At 42.9% G+C, this 16,995-nt stretch overlaps 1 protein-coding gene across 3 annotated transcripts in view; it reads right to left on the bottom strand.

Annotated features, from left to right (window-relative positions):
• TAOK2 (TAO kinase 2) overlaps window positions 1–16,995 on the bottom strand; it is a 55,686-nt gene that overhangs the window by 5,570 nt on the left and 33,121 nt on the right. The window contains exons 16-19 of one of the 3 annotated variants that reach the window (XM_081932407.1): window positions 16,128–16,331; window positions 13,972–14,211; window positions 5,184–5,396; window positions 3,669–3,851 (exon numbers count right to left, since the gene is read on the bottom strand). In XM_081932407.1, the coding sequence (XP_081788533.1) occupies window positions 3,669–3,851; window positions 5,184–5,396; window positions 13,972–14,211; window positions 16,128–16,331 (840 nt within the window). Of the gene's footprint in view, window positions 1–3,668; window positions 3,852–5,183; window positions 5,397–9,005; window positions 14,212–16,127; window positions 16,332–16,995 lie in introns of those variants that run through there. The other 2 variants (XM_081932406.1, XM_081932405.1) reach the window with 2 other exon arrangements.

Below are 16,995 nucleotides of genomic sequence, written 5' to 3'. Positions count from 1 at the left end.
CGAGCACTACCTGTGCCCAGATTTGGATTCAGTCACAACCCTCTTTAAGATATACATAAAGTTGGGTGAATTGCTTAAATGAGGATCTGAGACCCAGCACTCAACACATCTGCCCTAAATTAGAGATAACAGAGACTCTGTGTCCCCAAAAGTGGCACATAGGATAGGGCATATTTCAACACCCGTACTCATATCCTCACTGTTTCAATCAGATGCCTGCAACTTCATAGCTGAACCTAAAGAACCACAAAAGATAAAGGGGACAGGACTTTTAGCTCAGATTAATTAAAAAAACCTCTTAATATAAAAAACGCACTTTAGAACAAAGCAACCCCATTTGTAATAGATTTTGAAAGTTTCTTAGGAATGCAAATTCCGTAGGAATTGAGGAATTAAAAATGAAATAATTGCTTTTGTCATGCTGGAGGCTCAGGTGCATCGCAGTCTGATCCCATGAGAGTACTTTTATAAAAGACAGGAGGAGGGTGTAATTGGAGTGCCCTGAATAATGCTTATTTTTCTATGTTACAAAAAGGAGCCTGGTGCTTTATGAAAGCATGGTTCAGCATTGTTTTGCTGCCACAGCTGATGTCAACTTGCCTAGTAGGGAACAGGAGGTATATGTCTCCTGTTATTCATAACTGTGGACCCCTCACAAATACTGAACCATGAATGCCTCCAATTCATTTAGGACAGTGCTTCTCAAATAGTGGGGCGGGCCCCCCAGGGGGGGCGCGAGGCTCCGTAAAGGGGGGCTCAGCTCAAATTATTTTATATATTTTTGTTTTGCAGGTTAAAGTTTTTTTTTAATATTGTGTTCCTTTAAATCCTGTGCTCCTTTAAATCTTTTCTGCTACAGTTAATAAAGCTATTCTTTGTTGTAAATTGATCCACATTTCTTTCTTTTTTTATTCTGTTATACGTTAATAAGGATACAGTGTTATGCAGAAGTGTACTTATAACAATTTTATAGACAAATGATACTATTTACAGTCGCGTGGGGGGCGCGAAATGTTTTCTTCTTCCTAGGGGGGGCATGACAGAAAATAATTGAGAAGCACTGATTTAGGAGGAAGAGAAGTTCTAAATCCAGAATAGAAAAATTGAAAATGATTAGGAGCAGAAGGAGAGGAGTACTGTATTTTTCGGAGTATAAGATGTACCGGAGTATAAAATGCACCAAGATTTTGAAGAGGCAAAATTTTTAAAATGGCCTCCCCAAAATGGCCCGTTTTTCGTGAAAATGGGCCCATTTCCCCCCCCGAAAAGGTATGAGTAGCCTTTAGGGGGCTTGCAGAGTACTCCTGGGGGGTGCCCCGCCCCAAAATGAGCAAAAAACGGCCAGTTTTTTATCAAAAAAATTGCATGCACAGCCTTTAAGAGGCTTAAAGAGTACTCCTGCGGGCTGGGAAAAATTGAGCAAAAAACAACCCGTTTTCCACTCATTTCTGCCATCCCCAGCCCCCAGGAGCTCTCTGAAAGCCTACTACAGGCTCTGCATGGCCATTTTGGTGAAGGGAGTGGGGCTTCGGGAGGCAAAAAATGCTGTATTCAGTATATAAGACGCACCCAGATTTTCAGCCTCTTTTTTGAGGGAAAAAGGTGCATCTTATACTCCGAAAAATACGGTAACTTCATCTAAACAGCTGTAGAAGCACAGAACAGAAAATAAAAGAAGAAAACCCTAAAATTCCACATAATTTTTCTTACTCAAAGCACTAATACAGGTAGTGTTCGACTTGCAACCAATCATTTGGAAGTTACATAGTCTGGAAAAAAGTCACTTCTAACCAGTCCTTGCACATGACTACATTTACTCCTCAACTTACAACAGTTCATTTAGTGACTGTTTGAAGTTACAATGGCACTGAAAAAAAGTAACTTACGACCATTTTTCACACTTATGACCATTGCAGCATCCCCATGGTCACATGATCTACATTTGGCTGCTGTGTCCTGGGTTCATGGGATCCCCTTTCTACCACCTTCTGACAAGCAAAGTCAATGGGGAAACCGGATTCATTTAACAACCGTGTTACTCATTTAACAACTGCAGGGATTCATTTAAAGTCGAAAAATTGATCAAAACCCGATTAACAAATTTCTCACGTAAATTTGGGGCTCAATTGTGATCTCAAGTTGAGGACTACCTGTACTGCAGCATCCCCACGGTCATGTGATAAAAATTTGGGTGCTTAACAACAAGCATGAATTTATGGGATGATTGCAACATCCAAAAGTCACATTTGCAATCTTCCCAGCTGGCTTCCAACCGGCAAAGTCAATTGGGGGTGGGTGGGTGGGAGCGGGGTGGGTGGGTGGGCGGGCTGGATTCTCTTAACAACTGTGTGATGTACTTAACTGCAACGATTTGTTTCACAACCCTGGGGAAAAAAAGGTTATAAACATCACATGTGACACGGTTAATAACTGCCTTGCTTAGCAAAGGAAATCCTGGTCTCGATTGGGCTCAGTAGTGGTCATAAGTTGAGGACCACCTGTATACCTGTATTGTTATTCCCTCTCTACTTTCTATGGAAAACAAAGAGGAAGAACTAATGTCATTGAGTGACTTCACAGACAAGAAGTGGCACCTTATGGCTCAAAGTATAACACAATAGAATCTCCCGGGTCAGATTAAAAATTTAGGAGAATCCACTAGCCTTTCTCAAGTGACCAATCAGATTCCTCCAGGAAGCCAGTTAACAAAACATTACTGATACGATGCCATTAGGATGTTGTTAAACCTTCTATGTGAATTCCTACTGAAGAAACCATCCTCCCACCCAACAGGAGCAAACTTCATAAAATAGTTTTTTCCTCCTATTAGTCTTCAACACCCTGATAGTTGGCCACTGCCAGGAACCTGGAGCTCCCAACCTATGCAGAAGGGCATAGGATGTTGTCTTTCTCCTGAACAAACAGGATGTTTCCTACTTATTAAATTTAGAAGCTGCATTATCATGAATAGAGGACACCTTAAAAAGCAAAGAACAATAAAGGGATTGTGGACTTCCAGAAAAAACGCTTTTTTGTTCTTGATTGATTTTTGCACATAATTTAAAGAAAACTGATCCAGCCCACACTTCCCAACTTTTCAAAAGGAGTTATCAATATGAACACCATTCAACCACTGTGACTTTTTTGTTCCAGAATGTAGCTCAAGGAGAACATCATCCACAAACCCCAGAACAACTCACTGCAAACTATAGCCTGGAAAGTGAAATTATTTACGCTACAGTAATTAAGAGTTTGCTGATTCAGACAGGGCCTCTCAAGTGATTATAGATTAGTAATGGATAACGTCTTGCCGGAGACGCAGTCTGATGTTCAGAACTCAAGGAAGAAGATTCTATTTTCAGCTGCCAGGTGGGCACAGCGATGTCCAAAGGCCGAAAAAAGAAACCAGGAATGTCAGTGTGGGAGGTTAAAAGGGGGTATCAGAAAATCCTCTGTGGTTCAGGCTTTGCCAAAACTTTAGTTTAGTACTGACATGAGTAGATAGCTCAGATTTGCATGGAGGAGAACAATTCACATTTGTTGGGCCCTGATTGGGATTGACGATGGGACCACAAACCTGGGTGGGTGCTGCAATATCTGTGGAACCCCCCCCCCTCCCAAGCTCCATAGATTGTTCTGGAGAGGCAGGGACAGCGGGACATACTTACTCTTTGCTCTAGGAGGGCCCTGCGGATAGACACCCGCTGCTCCAGCTCCTTGATCTCACGTTCATGCTGGGCCTCGGTGTGGATCTTGATTTTGCTCTGGTAGGCGTTCAGCAGCTCGAGCTCCTGCTGCAACTGCATCCTTAGGACTTGGTATTCTGCCTCTTGAGTTTCATCCAAACGCAGCTAGGAAGAGAGGAGGAGGAGGAGGAGGAGGAAGAAGACATAAGTCCTACATCACAAAACCCCCTCTGTAGAATAGCATGGCTTTTAAAGGGATAGACAAGGTCTTCATAATCCAGTTTCCCTATGCTTCTGGAATGGGCATTGGCCTCAGGCTAAAGGCAGAAATCTGTAAGATGGCTACCATTTAGTCTGTCTGCTTTGTAAAGCTGTTGCTGGAGGTCTCGCTACCTCACAGCAAAAATTCCTGTTTGTGGTAGGGCTTCCCAGTTGACGATGGCTAGAAATTCAACTTAGCTGAGCATCTCCCATCTCAATGAAGGACAATGGGTACCTCTTGGATTCTGTTTAGAAAGCAACTCATACCTGGTCCCCAAAAAGGGCAGGTGCAGGTGGAAGAGTCCGTTTTAAGACCAAACAATTGCTGGTCTTGTTCACGTTGCTTACAGAGTCCTGGAGATCAAAGCTGATACTCCTTATGCAGTTATGGCAAAGGGAACTCTACCAGCCCCAGAGCTTTAAAACTAGTCACCCATCTCAGAAAGGGTTTCTTTGGGAGTGAAGAAGATGCTACAGAGAAAAGCATGCTTCTGAGCCTGGTGATCAATGGACATTGTGGCTTGGCAGCCAGCCTCTTTCCAAAGAAGCCTTGGGGACTGCAGTTTTGAGAGCAAGCAATTACGGCTCTCTAAAATGTGTTACTCTCAGCATCTTCTCTTCCACTGTTCTTTTGGGAAAAAGCACAACAATTAAACTGGTATAAGATCAAAGCCATGTTTTAAGGATTAAACCAATCTTTCCAGAGGTTGTATTCAGCAGGTTCTGGCCAGTTCTGGAGAACCGGTAGTGGAAATTTTGAGTAGTTTGAGAACCAGTAAATGCCACCTCTGACTGGCCCCGCCCCCATCTATTCTCTACCTCCCGAGTCCCAGCTGATCGGGAGGACATGGGGATTTTGCAGTATCCTTGCCCTGGTGTGTGGGGGGGGGGGAATGGGGATTTTGCAATATCCTTTCCCTGCCACGCCGCCACGTCAACCCAGAGAACCGGTAGTAAAAAATTTGAATCCCACCACTGAATCTCTTGGGCTTTATTCAAGGTAGATAAATTCTACCTCAAATAGTCAGCCCAATCCAATGGGACTGGTCATTTTATGTCGAACTTTTGCTGGCCAAAGCTGGGGGAAGAGGGTTGAGGATGGAAAGAAAAACTAAAAAAAAAAAAAAGGAATTGATTGGGGCCTGGGATTCAAAGCATAGTTGGGAAATGCTCTTCTCCGAACGGCCGATTCCTCCCCCTCTCCCACCCAAGGGGAGGGCAGCGCAGGGTACCTACGGCCTGGGTGGAGAGCATTTCATTGATGCTGTGGTCATACTGCTCGGCTAAGATGGCCAGCTTGCGGGTTTGTTCATCCTTCAGACGTTTGAGAATCCCCTTGTGCTCGCTCTTCGGGGTGGTCTCCAAGAGATGGTTGCGAAGGGCCTTGTATTGCCGCGTCTGGATCTTACAGGTGTCCTGAAACTGCTTTTTAATTTGCAGTTCTTTGGACTAGGGGAGGAAGAGGAGGAAGAGGAGAAAAAGGGGGGAAACAAGAAAACAAAAACAGAACAATGCCAGTGACCAGAGGAGGGAGAAGGAGAATGGCAAATAAAGAACAAATGCGAAAGGAAGAGAAGGAGAGAGACAGAGAGAGAGAGAGAGAAAGAGAGACAGGAGCATGTATTAGACAAACAATTCCCACCAGTGGGGTTTTTGGTGGGAATAAACTAAATGTAGTATTACTCAATAATTTTACCATTCTAATGTTCCCACTTAAATCAAAGTTAACACCAGTATGAAATAGCTTCAGCTCAACCAAACAGCTTTAATGGAGTGAAAAGATGCCTGGTAGCTTGATGAAAAATAACAACATAACAGAATAGGTAGGGGTTTTGGAGGTCTTCTAGTCCAACCCACTCTCCCCCTACTTAGGCAGGAAACCCTATATCATTTCAGACAAATGGCTATCCAACATCTTCTTAAAAACTTCCAGTGTTGGAGCATTCACAACTTCTGGAGGCAAGTTGTTCCACTGATTAATTGTTCTGACTGGCAGGAAATTTCTCCTTAGTTCTAGGTTGCTTCTTTCCTTGCTGAGTTTCTTGTCCTGCCTTCTGGTGCTCTGGAGAATCAGTTGATCCCTTCTTTCTTGGGGCAGCCCCTCAAATACTGGAATGCTGCTATATATGTCATCCTTAGTCCTTTTTTCCAATAGGCTAGACATACCCAATTAAATTAGAAATACCCCAAAATGGGATTTGTCTCTGAAAGAGCAGTGCAGTATGCATTGGCTGACACAGCTTGTGAGGTAGCCTCAACCAGCAGCACTAGGTGGGTCTTCTTTCTGCCTAAGACCCCAGGAAGGATAAATGACACAAGGCTGCATGGGAAAAACCAATGGAACGAATCGATGAAGAAGCTTCATATATTCCATTGTGGGAGGATGGCTGCCTGTGGAATAACTAGGACAATGGGAACAGGAAGGGAGACTTGCTAGAAATCCCCTACAGGTAGTCCTCGATTTACAACCATTTGTTTAACGACCATCCGAAGTTACAACGGCTCTGAAAAGAGTGACATGCAACCAATTCTCATAATTATGACCGTCACCGCATTCCCACGTTCAAAATTCAAGCACTTGGCAAGCCAGCATTTATTTACAACGGTGGCAACGTCCTGGGGTGATGTGATTGCCATTTGTGACCTTCCCTGCGGGCTTCTGACAAGCAAACTCCATAGGGCAGGGGTGTCCAAACTTGGGAACTTTAAGACTTGTGGACTTCAACTCCTAGAATTCCCCAGCCAGCCATGCTGGCTGGGGAATTCTGGGAATTGAAGTCCACAAGTCTTAAAGTTCCCAAGTTTGGCAAAGAAAAGGTTGCAAAATCGGGTATGGCTTACTTAACAACTGCCTTGCTTAGCAATGAAAATTCTGGCCCCAGTTGTGGTCGTAAGTCAAGGACTAACTGTATTATGAACTGAGAAGCAGCTGAGGGGTTCTAGCCAGTTCTCCCCATTGATTCTATTTCCTCGTTATCTGTATTTCGCTGATGACCAGGCGACAGCCAAAGATGCTTCAGCAGAGAAATTTACAAGGGGGCTGCTTGCTCAAGAGGCTCAAATCTTAGACAAACAATAAATCTGGGGATTTATCTTTGCCCTGAGGGTCACCTGAATCAAAGTGCCTTTGGTTGTGCCTCACCTACTTCCAGCCTACAACACAAAAGTTCCAAGAAGATTCCATAATTGTACCTTGATTCAGGTGACCCTGAGAGAAAAATAAAACCCCAAGTGGCCTCAACAGCTCTCAGAGAGAGCCCTAACGACCAGATGACTGCAAAGAAATACAATCCTTCCATTCTCCACCACCACACACAGTCCGAACCTATCCTTCCACCTCCCACATTCAGTCTCAACTGTCAGTACCTGTTCTTCCAACACACACACACACACACACACACACACACACACACACTCACACCATCGCCATCACAACAGATGAATTTCTTGGGTGAGAATCAAACATTTTGTTTTTCTTCCTCAAGGAAAAAGCAATCCGGCTGCCTTTGGAAAAAGCAACTTTGAGGCAACTACATGTTGCTATTTTCTAAAAGTGGGAAAAAATTCAGTGCAAATTACCATAATTTGGATTAAAAAAATGATATCACTGCAGCTCCACATCATGGCCTAAATATACATTGTAGGTGATATTCTCAACACCCATTCTCCAATAAACTGATGATGGCTCTTCATCCTCTATCCTGCTTTGCAACAGAAATATTCTTCATTCTCAGAGGGTCGGAAAGTTTCCACAGGATACCTTTTGAAGATTTAGCTCTTTTGATGGTAACTTCCAATCCACCTGCACGCACTTTAAAAATGTCCCTTTTAGTCCTTCTCTTCTAATCTAAACACTATTTAGGTTCCTTTCAAAATAAATATTGGAGAAGTGGAAGGAAGGATGGGAGAGCAGGTTTCAGTATTAAGATGTCAAATGGAAATTAAGATGTCAAATTGGCATTAAAATGTCAAATGGATGTCCCATTTTGCCTAGCAAAACCCAAAAGATTATTTTTCAGTCATCGATAGAATAAACTCAGCTGATTTTGAGAGACAAGAGTCTGCAACAGTGGCGAATTATCTGTTGTCTCTCATTATACAAAATGTTATGATGGACACAAACTTCATACATTTGGCAAAATTGGACCTGCAAGTTACCAAGGACAAACATCATAAATGATTTTTAAATCTCGGAAAAGTTCAGTTCCTTGTCTAGGCCTTTTAGCGATTTATTGTTCTGTCAGCCAGTCATGCCAAACAATTCAGTACAAAATTTGAACAACCTACTAGTTTAAAATAATTTGTGAAGAATGCCAACACCAGCTTTCCCAATTTGGTTCATTCCAGTTATGTGGACTACATCCCCCATGATCCATGCTAAATTGGCCACAAGGAAAACACAAAGGGAAGGAAGGCATTTTGAGCAAAAATTGATACATCAGGCAGGAATCCACCTGACTATCACAAAACGTGATGCAAGGAGTGGGGTTAGTCCAAATTACATGTTTTTTTCCCTTTACAAGTTATGTTTCCAATTATGGTGTGAGTTTACGCAGAAGTGAATTTTTGAGCTGCCAAGGAAATGCTATTCTTTTTTTATTTAAACTAAGTCTAATTCACCCGAAAGCTCATACTGATGAGCAAAATGTTTATTTCCTTGCATTTCTGATGACATCCCTTATATCTAAACCCACTCAATTATCTGTAATTTATGCTACACTTCAAGAGTATTCTTTTTATGGCTACAATCTTTCATCACTCTTTGGACAACATTTAAAATGACCCCAAACCACAAATGGTGTAGAAAAAAAACTGTCTAAATGATACATTTTTCACCTTTGTATGTTATTTTAATTCATTTCATGAACACCTCAAACACTTGAGAGGTCATAGAGACAGAAAGAGGTACTAGGAATTAAGGTAATAGTGCAATGTGGAATAACAGAACTCCAGTTACACCCTCCAAATAAGTTTACTTTTGGAAATCTAAAAATACATCATTGAGGATGTTTTTAGCACAGAGTGCATGAAAATAGACAGATATCCCTGTTTTCAAGCTTAAGTGCCCTATTTTCTTAAAAATCAAATCACATCAAACTCAAAACTCACAATGCAGAGGTGGTAAATTGTGGTGCAGAATTTTTATTTCTTTTTTCCTTCAAAATTTCACATGCATCCACAACAGGGAAGGGAGAAATAAATAAACCATAGAAGAATGTCCCCCCCACATGAAATGGGAGAAATAAATTAAAAATTATTTAACATAGCTTTTTTAAAATGTGAAGATAGAGGGGAAAAAACATAGTTCAAACACACAAAAATGGGTATACAAAATACATTATTAAAATGGACAAAATAGAATCTAGATTAATAAAAACAAGCTTGGCCAAAAAAAAAGGTTAAGAGGAATGCTAAAAAATACACAAATCCACAGATGCTGCAAAATTGAAATAAATTTAAAAAATCATAGGTGAACCAAAAAAGGGAGAAATACAAGGTATATGGCTTTATGCAAACATGGGACCAAAAGCAGAATCAATGAACATGGAATTATATCTAATTTAGAATAATCTGAAATGAATTAATGAGTGGATTTGAAAATTGGGAGGAGGGAACTGGACTAACTACAACATGAATGAATATAAGGAACTGAAAAAATACATGGAAATGCACAGAAGTAACTGTTTAAAAATATTCTAACAAAATAAATAGAAATGAAGACTGCTTCAAATTGATTTAATTCTATAAAACATGGTATTTCCTGCAGTTGATAAGACAAAAATCTTAGCCACTGCAAAGCCATTTTTTAAAAATTAACTGCTACTGAAACAAACAGGATTTATTCTCAAAGTCGGAGAATTCAGGATCACTCTGTTTGTTGTCAGTCACATAAACATCCTGAGTGGATTAAAAAATATGGATTCTGTGATGATATATGTTTATATAGAATTCACTGGACTTTTGGTTTTGTTCCCTATCAAATAAATAAAACCTTTGAAAGCTAGTTAACCAACAAAATAATTAATGCAAACTGAACTGGAATTTTATACAGCAGCTTCCCCTTATTTTTTTTACAAAGTCATCCCAATGCAGAGGATTTCAGAATGTCACAATTAAAATGGATCAGGATACTGGAGTTAAAAAGTGGGGTAGGCTGTGATAAGAGTTTAGTGCTTACCTGCTCAAAATTTTAAAAAAAGAAAAACAGTTGGATTCATATAGGGAAGCAGCAGAAGCATTTGGGTTTTCCAGAACTCTCTAACCTGGCTATTTATTGGATGAAAACAAATAGGACTCTCCTCCCAGGATGAAAGGGTCACGAGGAGCAAGCTAGAGAGGACTGGGGACAAGCATGTCACATTAGCCAGTGAGACCTGTGTTCACCCTAAAGCTTAAGTAAATGGTTACTGGAAATAATAGGGTAGAAGAGTTTAAAAGAAGTATAAAAAATGAAGGAAAGGGGGGGGGAGCTGTGATGTTATGAGGCAGTTACCCCAAATAGGGCACCCCATTCTTTGGTGGATAAAGGCATAGCTGGTCCCTGGGAAAGATAAGAAAAATGGAGCATCACAGTTTGGAGATCCACCTTTGCACTTTAGAGATAGCCTAGGGCAGTGGTGTCAAACTCATGGCCTGCGGGCAGGATGCATCACTTGCTGCCCCCCCCCCCCAATTTAGCAAAGGGGAAAAAAGTCCCGATATGTCACATGACGCAGCCTGACGCCACGAGTTTGACACCCATGGTCTAGGGTTTCCAGTTTTGTAAATAAAATAAAATAAAATGAAAAGGCTGCTCTCCTGCCAAACCACACTGGGGGAAGCATTAAAAGGCAAAACAACTTTGGTTTATATTTAACTTAAAAGAGGTTGCCTATGCCTTGGCTGCAGAGTCAAAAGCATACAGAAACATTAAAAAATTGTATTTGTTTTTTTTTTTCCTCTTTGACCAAAATGCAACTGCCTACACTAAAACAAACTACCACAATGCCAAGCCATTCATTTCAAATGCCAGCATGTGGTTTTTCATTTAAAAAAGGAAGAAAGAAAAAAAAAGCTACTGGGTGGCCAATTACTGTTTTAAGTGGAAAAAATCTACAGCAATAAGCTGTCATTTTATGAATTTCTCCCATTTTCAGTCAAATTGTATTGTTTAAAAATTCTATTAGTGCCCCTTTCCTCCCTCCACAAAAAAATTATATAAAGCTTATCAACCTACCCACAAACAAATACAGATATGTACATTCAAGTTCAAACTTTTAAAAAGGGGGATTGTTACAAATATGGTGAAAAATGATAAATATATGTATGTGTGTGTAAACATGCACACACTCACATACCAATGGTGGAAGTATATATGAACGGCGAAAGAATCACTTAAACTAGGCAAACACTCAGGAGCTGAAGGTCTTGGTTTTTAAAAAGATGTTTAATTTCTCAAGATTTCATAAGGAGGTTCTTTCTCTGTGGCAGATGAAGAACTAGTGTATTTTAGCAGGAATTGGAACTCAAAGCTTTTCAGAAGGTAAAAATGGCTTGAAATGAAGACACTTATGTATCTCCTCACTGTGCAAGAGATGCTGAAGATGGAAAAAGCAGCCATTACTGGATATTTTAAATAGGGGTTATTGGAAAGAATTTTAATAACATTCTTTATTTATTTTTTTGGCAAACCTGGAGCTCAACACCTTATCCCAGATGATGGAAATAGGAAATATTTGGTCCTCCCAAATAGCTGATTCAAAGGGGCCTCGGGTGATTCTTTCCTCGTTGACACAATGAGCACAAGACAAAACCTCCTGTCCACACCCAATATGTAAACAATCAGAGCTTGCACAAACATTTGGTTCTCTGCTCTGCCCATATTAAAGCTTCTTTTACCAAACGCATCCTGCCCAGAACCTCCTGGTAAGAAGGCAGCAAAACATCAACAAACCTTGGAGGGAGAAAAAAATTGCTTTGAGAGTAAATACTGAAAAAGGGCTTTGGTCTGATTCCCCAGAATTTCCAGAAGCTGGCCCACTGCATGGAACATTGCCATGTACGAGAAAGGCAATTCAACTGAAATGGCTTGTATCACAATGTTAGGCAGGGTTTAGAAACCCAAGATACTAAGGGGCTGTTATCTCCAGGGCTTCCTGACAGGTGGGGACACACGCACACGGCCACTGCTTCTATTCAACCGTCTCACTGGCCCGCTGGGGTGGCCTCTGGGCCTTGCCCCATGTGCCACCAAGCAGGGTATACGGCTGGGCCTTTCCTCCTTCAGAACATACAAGCCCTTAAGACAGTGGAGCACAGAAGGGGGCAACTGGGCGCAGATCACCTTGGTGAGGATCCTGTTGAGGGTACGGATCGGTTTGGCAAGGAGAGCGAGGATCCGGTGGTGCCAGGGAAGGGGTGGCTGCCGCTGGCGGGATAATACTGGGATACGACTCCGGAAGCTGCCTTTGTTTGTTTTGGGGAAGAGGCGGAAGAGCCCCCGTTCGCTAACCAGCCCCAGGCGCTGCAGGATGCGGAAAACTGGATGTGGGAGATGCAGGAGAGCCAAGAGCAAAAAGCGACGGGCGTGGCGGGGAAATCCCTTTAGGCTGTACCTGGCCAGGGCCCCCAGGAGATAAAGGGGCAAGAAAATCCAGGGAGAAGCTAAGAGGTAGGAGGCCAAAAGAATGACCGGAACATATAGGCGCCCCCTGTTGGCACTCAACCCCACTACCCCTACTGTCCCCCCCAAGTTGATAAGAAGAAGAAAGGAGGATCCAGAGAGAAGAAAAACAGAGTGCAACAGGGTGTATGTAACCGCCAGGCCCACTAGGAATCCTTCAAGGGCCAGGAGGATATCTTGGAAACTCCCCCCCTGGGCCCAGAGAGCAGCGAGCAAAAGCAGGAGAGTGGGGGCACAAGGATATGCAGAGACCAACAAGGCTAAAGCCACACAGAGAACATGAGGCAAAACGGCTGCCACCGGAGAGCCCCCCGGATGGGATTTGCCAGTCCCCTCTTGACTGTAGGGATCGTCACTGGCTAGGCAGCCATCGCCTGAACCTCTCAAGGACCCTTCCTCTAGGATAGTGGGGAGAGACTGGTTGTACAAATCCTCTTTGCACAGAAATGGTTCTAGCTCATCATCGGTTTCTTGGCCATCAGGCTCTGGAACGCCTGGTCGCCCCCAGATTGGCAGCAGAGCCTCAGAAGCATCTCCGCAGCGATCCAGCTCTCCAAAAAACTCCTGGCTTAAATCTACATCGGTAACTCCCTCACCATACAGCTCTTGCTGTTTTAGGCTTGCCACAGAATAGTCTAAAATCCAGCCTTTGCTGCTTGAACCTAAGACCTCGTGGCCCTCCTCGTCAAGCCCCAGACACTCCTGTCTTTCTTCTAAATTTGCTGCTTCCTGCCCATCTGGAATTATATCTGCCATGCAGGGCCAATCTGGCTTCACCTCTCCATAATCTCTCATTTTTGACATTAAAGACTCCATGGCCTGATCCCTCAAGCCCAGGACGCCCTTTGGTGACCATTCTTGGACATAAGACTCAATATGTGCTGTGTCCAGTTTTGGAGCTTCCTCCTCTTGACTGCATTCCTGGATCATCTGTTCTTCATTGTCTAACTCAGACTTTAAAATGCCCTCTGTATGTGTGTACACCTCTAAAAGGTCTGGGTATTTTATTCCCAAACTGACTACCTCAGCTTCAACGTGAGTTGACTCCAAAGCTTCTCCAACATGTGTGCCATCACCTGGATCATCACAAACATAATCCGACTCCAGGACATCCAACTGACACCCTTTTGGATCTAGATTCTCAGTGTACACGTATTCCAAATCTGCCAGATGCTCCTGATCCCCCACCACACTGTCACAAGGACCATGCCCACCCAAAAGGTCCTCTCCGGAGTCTAGACTTCCAGCCTCATATCTGTCCATTTCTGTCACCCCTGGGTGTCCCTGCCCTGACTCCAGAATTCCCACAACCTGCCCTTCTGGAAACAATTGGCAGCAAGGTGGCGTGTAGGTAGCACCTACTTTGAGGCTTTTAGGCTGCTGCCGGACCTCCATGGCATGCTTCTGGCGCAGTTCCTGTTCACGGCGTTTATTGTATTCCAGCTGGTTTGACAGCTCAGTTTGGTGTTGCAGACGGGTAAGCTCTGTGCGGGTACGCTGGACAGTGTGAAGGTGACGAAATTCCAACTCCTGAGTGGATTCATGCTGGCGCAGCAACATGGCGCACTCCAGGTCCTTCTGTGTTTGTTTCTTGTTCAGTTCCTAGAGGTCGGGGGTGGGGAAGAGAGCAGAGTCAGAATGTTATATTCCAGAGAGAGTTATCTATGGTTCCAATATATATGAAATATTCAGTACTTTTCTTTCTTTTGTCCAATGAGGACCCTCTTCTCTGATGGCCCGACAACAGCTACTCTTTTTCATTGCCCTTTGACTTAGTATCCTATTTGTGTAAGTTAACCAATATGAGAGTTGATACTATCAACCATGACATCCTTCTGGACCATCTAGGGCAGCAGTTCTCAACCTATGGGCCGAGACCGTTTGGGAGTTGAACGACCCTTTCACAGGGGTCGCCTAAGACCATCGGAAAACACATATTTTCGATGATCTTAGGAACCGAGACATCAATTTTATGGTTGGGGGGGGGGGGTCACCACAACATTGGGAACTGTATTAAAGGGTTGCGGCATTGGGAAGGTTGAGAACCACTGATCTATGGACTGGGAATGGTTCTCCTCCTTTCTCTGTAGTTGGGTTTAGTTGGTGATGGCAGGGAGATCAAGCTTGAGACTTTTGACACACATGGTGGATTAGAACTCAATGCACCCCACGCAATATGCCTGACATGTACTGTGCACTATCTAAACGAGACTGCATCGGGTCTCATGATCATGATCTCCAACTGTATGTCTTGACTCTGGGCTGATCAGGTGACTGTCACAAGTTCCAGCCCTTGAGGTTATGTGGATCTGGATGGAAAGAAACACCCAACCCTGAGAAGACTGAGTGGTTTTGAGAATGTGGACTACCCTGATCTGGAGAGATTCTACCTTTGGTCTTGAAAGGGCTAATACTTTCCCCTTCAGGACTGCTGCACAATTTGAGGATTTGCATGGACTCACAGCTCCTGCTCAAACAGCCAGTGGCAGTTGTGGCCAGGAATAATCTTAGGAAGCTGCACTTATCCATAGACTTCCAGGGGCAATTCAAGATGCTGCTTTTCTCTTTCTAAAACTCTTTACTTTCCATAACCTTCAACTGGGTGAAATGGTGCTTTAGGCAAGAATTTTTGAACAGAGGGTCCCTCAAATGGATTCATTTACCTAATGTGTCCAAATGCTGGGACACATAACCCACATGGAACTGAAATTTGGCAAATTTTATGAAACATTTTATGACATAAAAATGATCATAAAACAGTTTATGACATAATACATGCCATAAAATATTTCCTGTGCTGATGTCTGATTGTGCTATGCAGTTCAACATGGGCAGTTTTTCCAGTGAAGATGCTACATGAGAGCTTCTGTCATTCAGGAATCTGGTAAGGAAACATCTCTGAAAGGATGGCTCAATGGGTCACTGGTTGCCTAGTTACCTATAATGCACGGTAGATTGTCTGCTCATGACTGGCACTGTCAACATGGTCTGGTTCTCATTTATTTACACAATGGAACCAAAGAGTGTGGGCTTTTTATGCTGTGGAGCCCCTGTCTTCTAAAACCATTCCCTTCAGGACTCATATAGCCTGGCATAATTTAAACAACCTCTTAAAACCTGGCTGCTCTCTGGGCCTTGGACTAAAGTCGATGGCAGACTCCTCCTAACTAATTTGCTAGAGGCTGTGCTATTTTTCCTCGGAACGGTTTATATATGGTTTTGTATTGTAATATTTTAAACAGTTTAATATTACATCCTGTTCAGAGTTGCTATGGAATTGGGTGGCCTAACTTCATTTAATTAGTGGGCATTTAATTAATAAATAAGTCACAAAGAGCTCGCAAAGGTAGGCATTCAAATAACTGCTCATTGTGCCATCTTTCCAAAGAGATACGGGTAGAAAAAGGGGCCTGCCCAACACACCCACCCCTCAGAGTACACCTCCTGCAGTTTTGCTTTTCAAGCACAGACAGACACCCCCTTCCTGCTCCCATCAGGCACCCATTACTGGTCCCCACCTCCCGCAGTAAGTCTTGGTCCAAGTTATGGCGTGCCAGCAGCATCTTGCGTTTGTACTGGCGGCATTGCAGCTCAAAGTACTGCCGCTGGCGCCGCAAAAGGTTGGCCTCTTCCTCGGCCTGATAATGTTGCATGTTCTCTTTTTGTCTGAGCAACCATTCCTGCTTTTCCCGCTTGGGTGTGCTCTGATTCTCCTGCAGCTCCTGCAAAAGAAGTAACACGAAAAAGTGAACGCTCCTTTGTTGATACGGCTATAGGGCTAAGCTTTAGCTATTGAAGGGCAGCATATTCACAAACTGCCATGACCGAGTTCATCTGACACTCTAACACTGACACTCTGACACTTCAGTACACCGTTGAATTATGTGACATGCAAATTTATATGTGGGGAAGTAGTTATCACCCCTCCAACATTTGGGTACAAGACTGGAAAAGACTGTGGGTAGATTCCTCCAAATGGGGTCAGCCCAGGGGTTTTGGAATACAGATCTCATTATCTCCCGCTCACATATCAAGACACATATTGAGGAAAGCTATCTTGGCAAAAGGTTCATGGCTGGAGATTAACAGGCGCAGAATTCCAAAAGAATACGTATAAATTATACCTTTAGACAAATTTTCATTTCCTTTTTAATATACACCTTTTTGTTTTTATCCTGGAGCAACAACAAACACGGGGGGCTTTCAACGTCTCTCCATGTTTGCCAGTTATGTGTTTGCTCAGTGAATAAAAATCCTTATCGTGTCACTCTCAGGGAAACAACTCTTATGATATTTCTATCTTTCTCTTCAAAAATACAGGCTCCATATCATTATAGGAACTGTCAGCATGACAGTGTAAATCTCATTTGGTTATTCCTGGCGTGT

The sequence above is a fragment of the Natrix helvetica genome, assembly GCF_964273705.1.
Source record: "Natrix helvetica genome assembly, chromosome: Z".
Taxonomy (NCBI): domain Eukaryota; kingdom Metazoa; phylum Chordata; class Lepidosauria; order Squamata; family Natricidae; genus Natrix; species Natrix helvetica.
This window is presented reverse-complemented; position numbering and strand designations above follow the sequence as displayed.